A 13,821-nucleotide genomic window follows, 5' to 3' on the forward strand; every position below is an offset into this window, starting at 1 on the left:
ATGAGAGAGACATGAGAGACAGAGAGAGACATGAGAGACAGAGAGAGACATGAGAAACAGAGAGAGACATGAGAAACAGAGAGAGAGACATGAGAGAGAGAGACATGAGAGAGAGAGACATAAGAGAGACAGAAAGAGAGAGACATAAGAAAGACAGAGAGAGAGAGACATGAGAGAGACATGAGACATGCGAGAGAGACATGCGAGAGAGACAGACGAGAGAGAGAGACATGAGAGAGAGAGAGACATGAGAGAGAGAGAGACATGAGAGAGAGAGAGACATGAGAGAGAGAGAGACATGCGAGAGAGAGAGACATGCGAGAGAGAGAGAGACATGCGAGAGAGAGAGAGACATGCGAGAGAGAGAGAGACATGCGAGAGAGAGAGAGACATGCGAGAGAGAGAGAGACATGCGAGAGAGAGAGACATGCGAGAGAGAGAGACATGAGAGAGAGAGAGAGAGAGACGAGAGAGAGAGAGACATGAGAGAGAGAGAGAGAGCGAGATGGTAAACAGTATGGCGAGAACTGACACTCACCACCACAGGCACTCAGCCAGTTTGGTCTCTGAATGTTACTTCATAAGCATTGTTATTAGCCAACATACAACATCCATTACCCAGGTTTAGCATACATTCCAGAAATCAAAACACTTCCTTGAAGAGAACATCATATACAGCTCATAGAAGAAGAGAGTTCACCATGTGCCTTATAAACCATGCAAGTAGAGGAGTAACACTGCAATGGTGCGTTCACTTTGTAGGAGGGTGATGAGTATATGAGTAGAAGAAGTAAAGGTTCAACCACAGCAGAGACAGTTCACAGAGACAGAAAACAGAAAGAAAGGATGAAATGACTATCAGAGATGATTTCACTGAACGATGCCATAAATGAGTCAATGTACAGCAGTCCAAGTCTTCTTTATAAATCTCTTACCCCTCCAGGAATCAACTAGAGCATATTAGACAATCAATCATACAAGTAAATACTACATTTCAGTCATTCTGGTAGTATGACATCTGAAGGGTTCATAGTAATTCCTCTATAGCAATGAGTACAGTACATATTTACATCACTTGTTTTCTTGATATTCCTCAGATGAAATAATGTTTTGGGAAGGGGAAAATATGAGTGAATATCAAACATGACTGACTTACTATATTGTTAAAAAAGGTAATTATACAAGTTCATTAAAAACTGATGATGTGCACAAAAGGCACTTACTCATTTTAGACATAAATAAACTAAATACTAATAAACAAATATATACATTTTACTTTTGCAAATCAACATTTAGTATGTGTTTTACTTTATCTTTGAAAATACAGCTTATGTATGTTTGAGAAAAATGAACTTGAATGGACTCTTCAGTTATACCGATGAGAACTGTGGTTAATACAAAAATGTTATGTAATTCTTGTAGTTCAACGGGACTGAAAAAAAACATGATTTGGTTGTCATCAGTGACAGTTCCTATTGATGGAGAGTGCCATCTGTTTACGCATACCTGACCAGAATCACAGTACTTCTAGTTAAAGCAATACCATATATGACCAGCAGAGGGTGTACGTGTATAACTTCTGTTGTTTGAATTGTCTGTGTGCCCTGCCTGTAGGCTAGAATCTATCCAGCAGGGGGCACTATAACAGATGGAGGAGGACAGAATTGACTGTAATGTTTGCTGTAAACAAAATGCACATGGCAAGCAAATGACTGGGATGGGATCATGACAACTTTTTCCAGTGAAAGTATGTATGTATCTCATAGGAAACTATGTGTATGAAATCAAGATTTTGCACACATAACAGTGGCTGAATAATGTACATATGATTGATATTGGAATCACAGCATGAGATTCAGGTTGATATATCTGTCCTTGATTTTTTGTTCCACCTTGGCTGCCAATACACTTCCATTGCCCACATGTTACTGCTACATGTTAGTGACAACAGGTAGTCACATATTCCAAAATGGTTAACTACTAGGGTATAGCCCAACCCTCGAAAGGAAAAGGCCTAAACATTAAGTCACTTGTGCGTTTTACAGAGGAAAGGCACCGCAAACAGTCATTGTTCAATTGTCACATTGTTTGTGTCAAATGGTACAGCATAAAACATGCAGGGCAGGGCATGCGGTATATAAGGCAGTCCAAACACACAACTATAGGACTGAGCAGAGGCAGGAGCGGGCTTGGGCCAGCTCAGGCTACAATTTAACATGGCAGCTACAGCATATGCTACAGTGTCATCTTCTTTCAGTACGCACTTATATTTCCTCGCTACAAAGGACTGAAAACAAGAAGTGGGATGAGACACTGGAACATGACAGTGAGGATGTTATAACCAAGGGGAGGAGAGGTAAGGAAGGTAAAACCACTGTTCCGCTGTTATTATATCACAACATTTACGGTTCAATTCTCAGGCAACACTGGAGTTGTCTAGGGAAGGTATCACATTTCAGATCAAAAGGAATATTGTAACAGTACTTTGCAACATATTTTGCGCGTAGAAAGTATTACATAAATCAGACTCGAACAGGCAAGAGGTTGCTTTAAAGATGGCAAAGTGTGTATAGTATGAAATCGGGTGCGTCTAAGGAACACAAATTAGTGTCTAGTTGTGGACTGACTTCACACAGGTTACAGTGTCAGCAGAAGACAGGCTCTTGTGTTGACCTCTAGAGCTGTTGGAACAGTGAGGGGCTATGGGGTAAAGGGCCATGGTCAACAGTATTCTCACAGTATTACAAACTCAGAAAACAGGGCTCAAACCTTACCATGGCAAACTATGGTATAATACACTCGTTTTACTGTCTTAAATCTGAATAATATCTTGGAAGTATTTATATGAGGAACGATAAAGCATTTCAACAACAATACAAATGAAATAAAAGCAGACTGGACTCAACTGGAGACTGACTTGGCCTTATTTTCAGTGCATGCAGAACTGCTGTGGGCAGAAGACAGAACATCAGGATCCATTTGAGTAGAGAAGCACAAATGTAGTTTTAACTCATAAATACAATGTGTGGTATGATGACATCCACATGTCCACATACTCTAAACACAACTGTCAGTGCTGTGATGTGTATGACAAAGGGAAGAAAATAACAAAGGAAGCGGAACCCTTTTGATATTTTTGCGTTGTTTGCTGGTTGATTATTTGGGTTTGTTTTTTGACAATGCCATTCACATCTACTTGCCTGTTCCGTCTTGGCCTGTACAAGATTAACAGACACAAAAATACATACTGATCAATAACTATATACATACTGATCAATAACTATATACAAGTTAAACTACATTTTGACCACAGGTTTCTTACAATTAGTTGGTATATTGGTTCAAGTTTCTGCATCTCATATACGTATACAATGTTGACATGTTGTTACTTTGTTGAACATCCCTTATACTACAGTACAAACAAAAGGCATAACAACTTCAAGTAAGTCTCTATTTACAGCCAAAAGGCAGATGGCCATCTTGGTTTCAGTCTCTTAGAAGCAGTCTGGTAGACTGAGTGTCCAGTCCATACACACCAGTAAGGACGGATCAGACATCATCTGGACAACCAGTGCAGGATGAAAACCATTGGCAAAATTACACAAGTACTTCTTCACGTCTTGCAGTCAATGAATCTCTAAAAAGCGGGGCCTGGCCACAGACATTTAATTTTGAGATAAAAACGAAAACAAAAAAATTACTTTTACTTTGAGGTGATTTTATTCATTCTTTTCAAGTCCGTTTTCACATCAAGCTTCAGAGTGTTGAGTTAATATGCTATCAAACCCCTACAGGCTCTCCACCTGCCATCACTATGGCAACTCAGGCTCACTCCATGAGCTTTCTGAATTCAAGAAATAAAGTGAAACTCAAAACAAGGAGAGGGAAAATCCACACCTGTTCTCCGAGAACATATTGACAACACATCATCGCATTTCTATGGGCTTTCCTCTCCCCCTCAAGCTGTTGCAACATGAAAACCCTGAGTCTCCCTCAGAGTTACATTGTGCCTGACTTGTCCCCGGCTGCATTAGCTGCGGAGCTAGCCGCGGCAGTGCTGTTGGGGAAGATCTTCTCAGTGGGGGTGACAGCAGGGCTTCCTACCCCGGAGGAACTGGAGCTGGAGGAGCGGTGCCCTGTGGGGGGCGGGCGGACAGGCCTCATGGGCGGGGGGCGCAGCTGGGCTCCGGCCAGACGGGCCGACAAGGCGGGCTTAAAGGTGGACATCATTTCAGAGGTGGAGCTGCTGCTGCGGCGCATGGCGGCGTCCGGGTCGCGGATCATGATGGTGTGGAGGGGGCTGCCGGGCTCCGAGTTCACAGGCTTCTTCATGGTGGTGTCGAGGGTATCCAGCACCACGTCTGGTGCCTGCTTGCCCATGTTTTGGCGCTCCAGCTCACGCAGCTCATGTAGGGCCGTGGTCATGGTCTTCTCTATGTCCTGACATACACAAAGTACACAGAAAATGTGAAAGGAGATAATTAATTTGATATAATTGCTATGCCAAGCTAGGCTAAGTTAAGTTTAGCAATGGCAGTAGCCACTGATGCTGAGAGTCTAATGCAGAACTTTCTGTGCTTTTTATTCAGCTCCATTCCCCCGTGACATAGGTGTGTCCATCTTTCAGCGCCAGACTGTCTCTAACATTTACACTGAGACAGGGCTGCTTCACCCAGACACATAGACAGACAGAACAGCAGGACATCTGCCTCTGCTCTCCCAGACACCACCTCTCTCTGCTCCCTCTCCTCACGCAGTACAGCCCAAAGCAACGGCACCAAATGAAGAGATGAACATCCCCTTTTAATGGCTGACACTCATTAACACAGTCACAATCGCACACACTCTCTCACACAATCACACACACACACTATCACACACACACACACACACACTATCACACACACACACACACACACTCACACACACACACACACACACACACACACACACACACACACACACACACACACACACACACACACACACACACACATTTTGTTCTTCTATTCTCGTGGGGACCTAAAATGTATTTCCATTCAAAATCCTATTTTCCTTAACCCCTAACCTTAACTCTTACCCCAATTCTAACCCTAACCCCTAAGCTTAAAATAACCTTTGCCCTCATGGGGACATGAGAAAGGTCCCCACGAGCGAGCATTTTACTTGTTTTACTATCCTTGTGGAGGCTTTTGGGGATTTTAGATCTCCACAAGGATAGAAGAACCATCCCACCCACCCACCCGCCCACCCACCCACACCCACACACACACACATTAGCTGATCAGAACTTTTCCATTTCAAAATCTGCCTCTATTCCTTTTCCAGTTAGCCGACGCAGGGCTTGTGCTGCCATTATCAATGATCATTAGTACTCATTTCAGCATCGACATGAAATGCATTCTGCTTCCTGAGGCTGTTGGGGAGTTGCAGCGATGAGACAAAATCGAAATTGTGGAGAAAAAAATAAATTATATATATATATTTTTTAAATGGACAGGTGATTCCATTCCATATTGTGTGAGGTTCTATGACTGATAAGGTTACATGGCATGGGGAAAAGAGGTTATGCAGTTATACATTGGGCAGAGGTAATACTTTAGAACCTGGGTCTGTTAGGTCAGTGAGGGTCATACCTCTGCCAGCGCATCAGCCTCCAGTGACTTGTGGTCCCCCAGGCTGCTGTGGCGTGTGGCCCCTGGTACGTGCCTCAGGGGGTGGCCCTCGGGGTAGACCTTCCTGTCAGCATAGTTGATGCTGCCCGCACTGCCAAATGTTCCCAGGCGCCTCTTCTCCGGGCTCTCCATGCGACTCCTGCTCACTGCCACCTTGTGGGGGCTACTGGGACAGGCTGCGGCCCGCGGGGGTGTGTCTGTGCCCCGGGGAGGGCTGTGGGTCTCTCCGCTGCGGCGCTGAGGGATGGCGGCCCCGTCAGAACGTAGCCTCACCCTGAGGAGAGAGACAACATCACAGTCACAAAGAGTAGTATTAGGTTGGCCCTGGACACTGATCTAAAAAAAAAACATTTCAATGGGTATTCCTTCCCAGTCGTTACCCACCTCCCCATGACTCCTCCAAAGTTGCAGTCGGGGGAGTGTTCACACGGTGATGGGACGTCGTTTTTAGATGAGGCCTTGTCATCCAGCAGTGGTCCGCTGCTCGCCTCGCTGTCCGCCTTCTGACTGAGATTATCTGAGAACGCATCATCCCTGAAAGGAGAGAGAGAAAGAGAGGAGAGATGATAGAGTGTGGTAGAGATCTTATTTAGATTGTTGTTTATTCAAACTAATTGGTCCATATTTACAGCAGGCTCTGGTTTTCAATCTGCAGTCAGTTTATAGGATCCAGACAGATGGGGGAGCCACTTCACTGACTCCTTTTGAACATTGATCATTCCAAAGTATTCCTAACACAGAAAGGAGCAATACGATATAAAATTCTTACCTTACTGTTGACTCAACATCCAAATGGATTAATCAAACAGACACCAGCGATGATTAGTCACACTATAATTCGAGACTACGCGGCTCATCTTTCAAATGATTGTGTACATTTATAACGGGAATTCATATCTGAGGGTGTATTTAATTCATTCATGAAAAACTTAAACCATGCTCTGGCCTTCTCTTTAGCATCTTTACTCCTGCCTCTTAGCCTGATTGACTGACATCAAATCCACATTTCATTGTGTTACCACTTAAGGTGCACTTGTCAGTGAGGTGTCTTTGAGCGAACACATCATGCATGATTTTAATTATTTATCTGTGCCTTCCCTTTGTGATATTCAGTCAAGGATCTTCCATTAGTGTTACTGATGTGTAGCTAAGCTTTAGGTACACCTGCCATGTGTAATTACTCTCAGGTTTCTATCACTTTAAAGAGGGAGATTTGTTGAGGAAAACACTTGATTACTGTAAGACTGACTGTTTCCTGCCTGCCTGACTGATTTATTGTCAGACTGCTCTTCGTCCATTGCTGAAGCTTCATGTTTATGAATTGGTGTTACTCACAGGTCCTGCACCACAATGTACTGGTGTGGGATCAGTCCGTCCACACCGTTGTGCCGCCCCTCCCACCAGTCCTCGGAGGCGCGGTGATATAGCAGTAGTGAGGCTCCCTTCTTAAAGGATAGCTCCCTGGGGGTGCGCCCCACATAGTCAAACTTAGCGATGGCCTCAATCTGCTCCATCTCTGTGGACATAAAGAACAGCAGGAGAGAAACATAGTCATAACCTGGACCACCTTCATTTCCTGATGTAATGACATAACTCACACCCCATTGAGATGTGGGGACTGAGTAGCCTACCCTACTCTGGCCTGTGTGTGTGTGTGTGGCCCAATCCAACTGCTTCACTGAGTTCATTAATATAAATAAGGAGCCCCTTGCTCTAATTACTAAGACCTAAACAATGAGAGCATGTCTTCATGTTCTCGGACAATGGCCTCAGGCCTCTGGTCTGGGCATAAGTCCAGAGAACTGTAGAGTACACTAAACTACTTCTCCAGACAGAGTTGTGATTGCAAAGACCCGGTGAGGGCCGATAATAGCCAAGAGGACAGCGGGAATCTATTTAATGGTGGTTTTGTTCTTCAGACCCTCAAATCAGACACAAGAGTCTCTAAGAGACAAAGAGTGAGAGGGAAAATAGGAAATGTCTGAGTTGAAGAAAAAGAAAGCGAGAGGCAGCATTATGATATAAACTCTATTCTCTAATAGAGAGGATGGTTACTGTTTGAGTGATACACTTCGATTCCAAGCATTGTTGTGAGTTGAAGAGCACCGGTCATTGAGTACCAATCAACACCAGTGCCACCAATGAGCAGATACACAACTCTGCTCTATGCTAACACTGTAGTCTGATCAGGGAACACTACTATCCCAGCAGCTAGTAAACTGGTTGACAACACATTCAATCCAATGACTTGGTCCTTTAATGACATTATGGGTCCCAACCTACTCACACACCAATAGCCAGAAGAAACAACATTCATGCTATACACAGCCTCCTGAGAGAACAGATGCACAAAGGCAGAGGCTCTATTTGTCTGTAAGCAAACACCAGTCACCATTCAACCCTGGACCAGAGAACATTAGAGGACCTGTCTCTCACACAAACACACACACCCTGGGGCCAGGCTGATATCAATCACACAAACACACACACCACACCCTAGGGCCAGGCTGATATCAATCACACAAACACACACACCCTGGGACCAGGCTGATATCAATCACACAAACACACACACCCTGGGACCAGGCTGATATCAATCACACAAACACACACACCCTGGGACCAGGCTGATATCAAACACACAAACACACACACCCTGGGACCAGGCTGATATCAAACACACACACCCTGGGGCCAGGCTGATATCAATCACACAAACACACACACCCTGGGACCAGGCTGATATCAATCACACAAACACACACACCCTGGGACCAGGCTGATATCAATCACACAAACACACACACCCTGGGACCAGGCTGATATCAATCACACAAACACACACACCCTGGGGCCAGGCTGATATCAATCACACAAACACACACACCCTGGGACCAGGCTGATATCAATCACACAAACACACACACCCTGGGACCAGGCTGATATCAATCACACAAACACACACACCCTGGGACCAGGCTGATATCAATCACACAAACACACACACCCTGGGACCAGGCTGATATCAATCAAACAAAGAGCCTGATGACTTGGGACACGCCCAACCTTGGTGACATCCCATAGAGGAGAGACTTCATCACTACTTGGATTTGTAAGAAGTGTTGGCAACCTGAATGGACCGAACTGTCTGTTTGACCTACTAGCACACAGCTCAGACACCCATGCACACCTCACAAGACATGCCACCAGAGGTGCTAGTCTCTAGGCTGTCAGATTTCCCATCTAGATTTCCCTGTTAGGGAGGAGGGTGTGTGTGTACATGGCAGGACTGCCCTTGACCACTGGTACTACAGCCACAGCTCACTGTGGCAGAGATCTTTGTGGGCTATACTCAGCCTTGTCTCAGGATGGTAAGTTGGTGGTTGAAGATATCCCTCTAGTGGTGTGGGGGCTGTGCTTTGGCAAAAAGGGTGGGGTTATATCCTACCTGTTTGGCCCTGTCCGGGGGTATCATCGGATGGGGCCACAGTGTCTCCCGACCCCTCCTGTCTCAGCCTCCAGTATTTATGCTGCAGTAGTTTGTGTCGGGGGGCTAGGGTCAGTCTGTTATATCTGGAGTATTTCTCCTGTCTTATCCTGTGTCCTGTGTGAATTTAAGTATGCTCTCTCTAATTCTCTCTTTCTTTCTTTCTCTCTCTCTCTCGGAGGACCTGAGCCCTAGGACCATGCCTCAGGACTACCTGGCATGATGACTCCTTGCTGTTCCCAGTCCACCTGGCCGTGCTGCTGCTCCAGTTTCAACTGTTCTGCCTGCGGCTATGGAACCCTGACCTGTTCACCGGACGTGCTACCTGTCCCAGACCTGCTGTTTTCAACTCTCTAGAGACAGCAGGCGCGGTAGAGATGCTCTCAATGATCGGCTATGAAAAGCCAACTGACATTTACTCTTGAGGTGCTGACTTGTTGCACCTCGACAACTACTGTGATTATTATTATTTGATCATGCTGGTCATTTATGAACATTTGAACATCTTGGCCATGTTCTGTTATAATCTCCACCTTGCACAGCCAGAAGAGGACTGGCCACCCCTCATAGCCTGGTTCCTCTTCCTCTCTAGGTTTCATCCTAGGTTTTGGCCTTTCTAGGGAGTTTTTCCTAGCCGCCGTGCTTCTACACCTGCATTACTTGCTGTTTGGGGTTTTAGGCTGGGTTTCTGTACAGCACTTTGAGATATCAGCTGATGTAAGAAGGGCTATATAAATACATTTGATTTGTGTATCTATGGGCCAGACCAAACAGACTGAGACCAGGGGTCAGTCGGGGTTAAACACGTGTATAAAATCAATTGTCTCCCAGTAGGAGATTTCCAAGTCAACCAGAAAGCCCAATCAATTCCATTAGGAGCTCCATCCAGGGGTGAAATGACCTACAGTGACATGGATATAAAAGGAGGAAGAGGGGGAGGATAAGGAGAAAATAGGAGGAAGATGAGATGGAGTAGGAGGAGGTAGAGGAGATTGAGTAGGAGGAGGTTGAGGATAAGGAGGAGGAGAGAGGAAGAGGGGGAGAGAGACAGAAGAACATGGCAGGGTAACATTGTCTATCTTTGTCCCCCTCGTTCCCCCTCCTTCCTCAGCAACAAAATAACATGTCTGCCTGTCTGCAGTGAGGGTAAGATCCCTGTGATCATCACAATATAACAGTTTCTCGCCAAACAAGAGCAAATACTCAGAATAAAAACCCAAGCTGATGGCCACAACAGTAAAACTAGGCCCACAATGTGGCTTTATAGCATTTCTAATGATCTCATGTTCGAGATTCAGCTAGAAAGTGTTGCTGTGTCGGGCTGTAGGACCATGTCTCTAGGCCCAGTGTGAGGGCCAGAATGTGGAGGGCGGCATCGCCTCAGGTCTGAGAAGAGCCAAGACAGGATAAAGGGACTCTCATTCCCTCCAAGCACACTAATTAAACAGCGGGAGATCACGATCCAACGCCAAGAGCCATGCCCTGCCTAGCCTGTCTGGCTGTGCCTCTGTACTCTCCTCTCCTCCCACCTCTCTGCAGGACGGAGCTGTGGGGGGCAGTCAGCCTTTGTCCTGCTGTTTGGTTCAGAGGGCTGGGGAGGGTGTCGGCACTCATTACCAACACACCCATCACTACAGATGGGGCTGTTCCCCGGGCGCTGATGACATGGATGTCGATTAAGGCAGCCTCCCGCACCTCTCTGATTCAGAGGGGTTGGTTTAAATGTGGAAGACAAATTTCAGTTGAATGCAATTCAGTTGTATAACTGACTAGGTATCCCTCTTTCCCGATAGGGTTACCCTAGCCTAGCTTAGCCAAGAGTAGTACAGTATGGGCCTCCCCATTGAGAGCTAGCAGATAGCATCTCTGGTGTTGTTACTCGTGTTTTGGTTTTCCGAGTGCATTTAGCCCAATTATTCTGTCAGGGCTCTGAGCAGAAAAAGGAAAATACAAAAAGGCACAAAGGAGTCCGATGGGACTGTCACGGTTGTCATAAGGAGGAGCGGACCAAAGTGCAGCGTGCGTGTCGTTCCACATTTTATATATACTGTGAAACTATGCAATACATAAATAAACTGAATGACAAAACAACAAACCGTGACGCAGAGGTGAAACATACACTACTCAAAATTATTCTCCAACAACCCCAGGTGGGACAAACACCAACTTAAATATGACCTCCAATTAGAGACAACGATGACCAGCTGCCTCTAATTGGAGATCACCCCAAACAAAGCCCAACATAGAAATACAAAACTAGAACAACCCAACATAGAAATACAAAACTAGAACATAACAACATAGAAAAACTAAACTAGAAAACCCCCCTGTCACGCCCTGACCTACTCTACCATAGAAAATAACAGCTTACTATGGTCAGGACGTGACAGGGACCCGTTTACTATCGCTGAACAAAGAGAGAGCAAAGGTCGGGAGAGAGAGGGATATATATAGAGATAGCTACACAGGGAGGGAGAGAGAGGGAGAGAGCGAAAGAGAGAGAATAAGAGAGAGATGGTGGTTGCCAACACACAACCTTGTCTCAGGTTTGAAGCACGATGTGTTCCTGTGCATCCCTATGTCACGTCTGCTACCGCTCCCCCTCTCTGGCGCTCGAGGTCGCCAGGCTGCTCATCATTATGCACACCTGTCACCATCGTTACGCGCACCAGCGCTTCATCGGACTCACCTGGACTCCATCAAATCATTGATTGCCTCCCCTATACCTGTCCTATCCTCAGATTCATCCCCATGTCTACATTTTCTGTTGTTTTGTTTCTCTTGTCCAGATGCTGTTTTTGCTTTGTTTCATGTCTATTTATTATTAAATCTTGTCACAGTCTATCTGAGCTGTGCCTAGTTCTCTCCTTCAGTCTAAAGAAAACACAGAATAAGGTCAGTCAGCATGTAGGGCAACTCTATCTACACAGCCTTCTTACACGCCAGATCACATTCATACTGAGCACACCCAATCATCACACGCAATACCTTTCCTGTCCAAATACCAACAGAGTCTACGCTACCAGTCAAAGGTTTTAGAACACCTACTCATTCAAGGGTTGTTCTTTATTTTTTACTATTTTCTACATAGTAGAATAATAATGAAGACATCAAAACTATGAAATAACACATATGGAATCATGTAGTAACCAAAAAAGTGTTAACCTCTTACATCTAGATGTGCCGCTAGCGGACCGCCTCGCCAATATCCAATGATAGAGCGTGGCGCGAATTACAAACACCTCAGAAATCCAAAAACGTCAATTTTTCAAACATATGACTATTTTACAGCATTTTAAAGACAAGACTCTCCTTTATCTAACCACATTGTCCGATTTCAAAAAGGCTTTACAACGAAAGCAAAACATTAGATTATGTCAGGAGAGTACCCAGCCAGAAATAATCACACACCCATTTTTCAAGTTAGCATATAATGTCACAAAAACCAAAACCACAGCTAAATGCAGCACTAACCTTTGATGATCTTCATCAGATGACACTCCTAGGACATTATGTTATACAATACATGCATGTTTTGTTCAATCAAGTTCATATTTATATCAAAAAACAGCTTTTTACATTAGCATGTGACGTTCAGAACTAGCATACCCACCGAAAACTTCTGGTGAATTTACTAAATTACTCACGATAAACGTTCACAAAAAACATAACAATTATTTTAAGAATTATAGATACCGAACTCCTTTATGCAATCGCGCTGTCCGATTATAAAATAGCTTTTCGGTGAAAGCACATTTTGCAATATTCTGAGTAGATAGCCCGGCCATCATGGCTAGCTATTTTGACACCCACCAAGTTTGGCACTCACCAAACTCCGATTTACTATAAGAAAAATTGGATTACCTTTGCTGTTCTTCATCAGAATGCACTCCCAGGACTTCTACTTCAACACCAAATGTTGTTTTTGTTCCAAATAATCCATAGTTATATCCAAATAGCTGCGTTTTGTTCTTGCGTTCAAGACACTATCCGAAGGGTGACGCGCCGGCGCGTATCGTGACAAAAAATTTCAAAATATTCCATTACCGTACTTCGAAGCATGTCAAACGCTGTTTAAAATACATTTTTATGCGATTTTTCTCGTAAAATAGCGATAATATTCCGACCGGGAGACCTTGTTTTTGTTCAAACACTGAAAATAGAAAATGGAGTCTTCATATGCACGCGCACGCCCGTGTCATTGTTCTCAGAACGACCACTTTCCAAAAGCCCTATTGTTTTTCGCCCAGGGACTGCAGAGTCATCATTCCCCGTTCTGGCGCCTTCTGAGAGCCTTAGAAAATGTCACGTTACAGCAGAGATCCTCTATTTTCGATAAAGAGGCTATAGAAGGACAAGAAATGGTCAGACAGGGCACTTCCTGTATGGAATCTTCTCAGGGTTTGGCCTGCCATATGAGTTCTGTTATACTCACAGACACCATTCAAACAGTTTTAGAAACTTTAGGGTGTTTTCTATCCAAATCAAATAATTATATGCATATTCTAGTTTCTGGGTAGGAGTAATAACCAAATTAAATCGGGTACGTTTTTTATCCGTCCGTGAAAATACTGCCCCCTATCCTAAACAGGTTAAACAAATCAAAGATTCTCTTCAAATCGCCACCCTTTGCCTTGATGACAGCTTTGCACACTCTTG

The 13,821-nt window shown here is 44.6% G+C and overlaps 1 protein-coding gene across 2 annotated transcripts in view; it reads right to left on the bottom strand.

Moving 5' to 3' along the window:
- Window positions 1-903: 903 nt before the first annotated feature.
- Window positions 904-13,821, bottom strand: part of LOC106583180 (SLIT-ROBO Rho GTPase-activating protein 3) — a 102,624-nt gene continuing 89,706 nt past the window's right edge. For both annotated transcript variants that reach the window (XM_014167076.2, XM_014167077.2), the window contains exons 19-22: window positions 7,011-7,191; window positions 6,060-6,209; window positions 5,637-5,949; window positions 904-4,440 (exon numbers count right to left, since the gene is read on the bottom strand). In XM_014167076.2, the coding sequence (XP_014022551.1) occupies window positions 4,000-4,440; window positions 5,637-5,949; window positions 6,060-6,209; window positions 7,011-7,191 (1,085 nt within the window). In that variant the 3' untranslated portion in view covers window positions 904-3,999. The remainder of the gene's footprint in view (window positions 4,441-5,636; window positions 5,950-6,059; window positions 6,210-7,010; window positions 7,192-13,821) is intronic.

The sequence above is a fragment of the Salmo salar genome, chromosome ssa22 (genome assembly GCF_905237065.1).
Source record: "Salmo salar chromosome ssa22, Ssal_v3.1, whole genome shotgun sequence".
Lineage (NCBI taxonomy): Eukaryota > Metazoa > Chordata > Actinopteri > Salmoniformes > Salmonidae > Salmo > Salmo salar.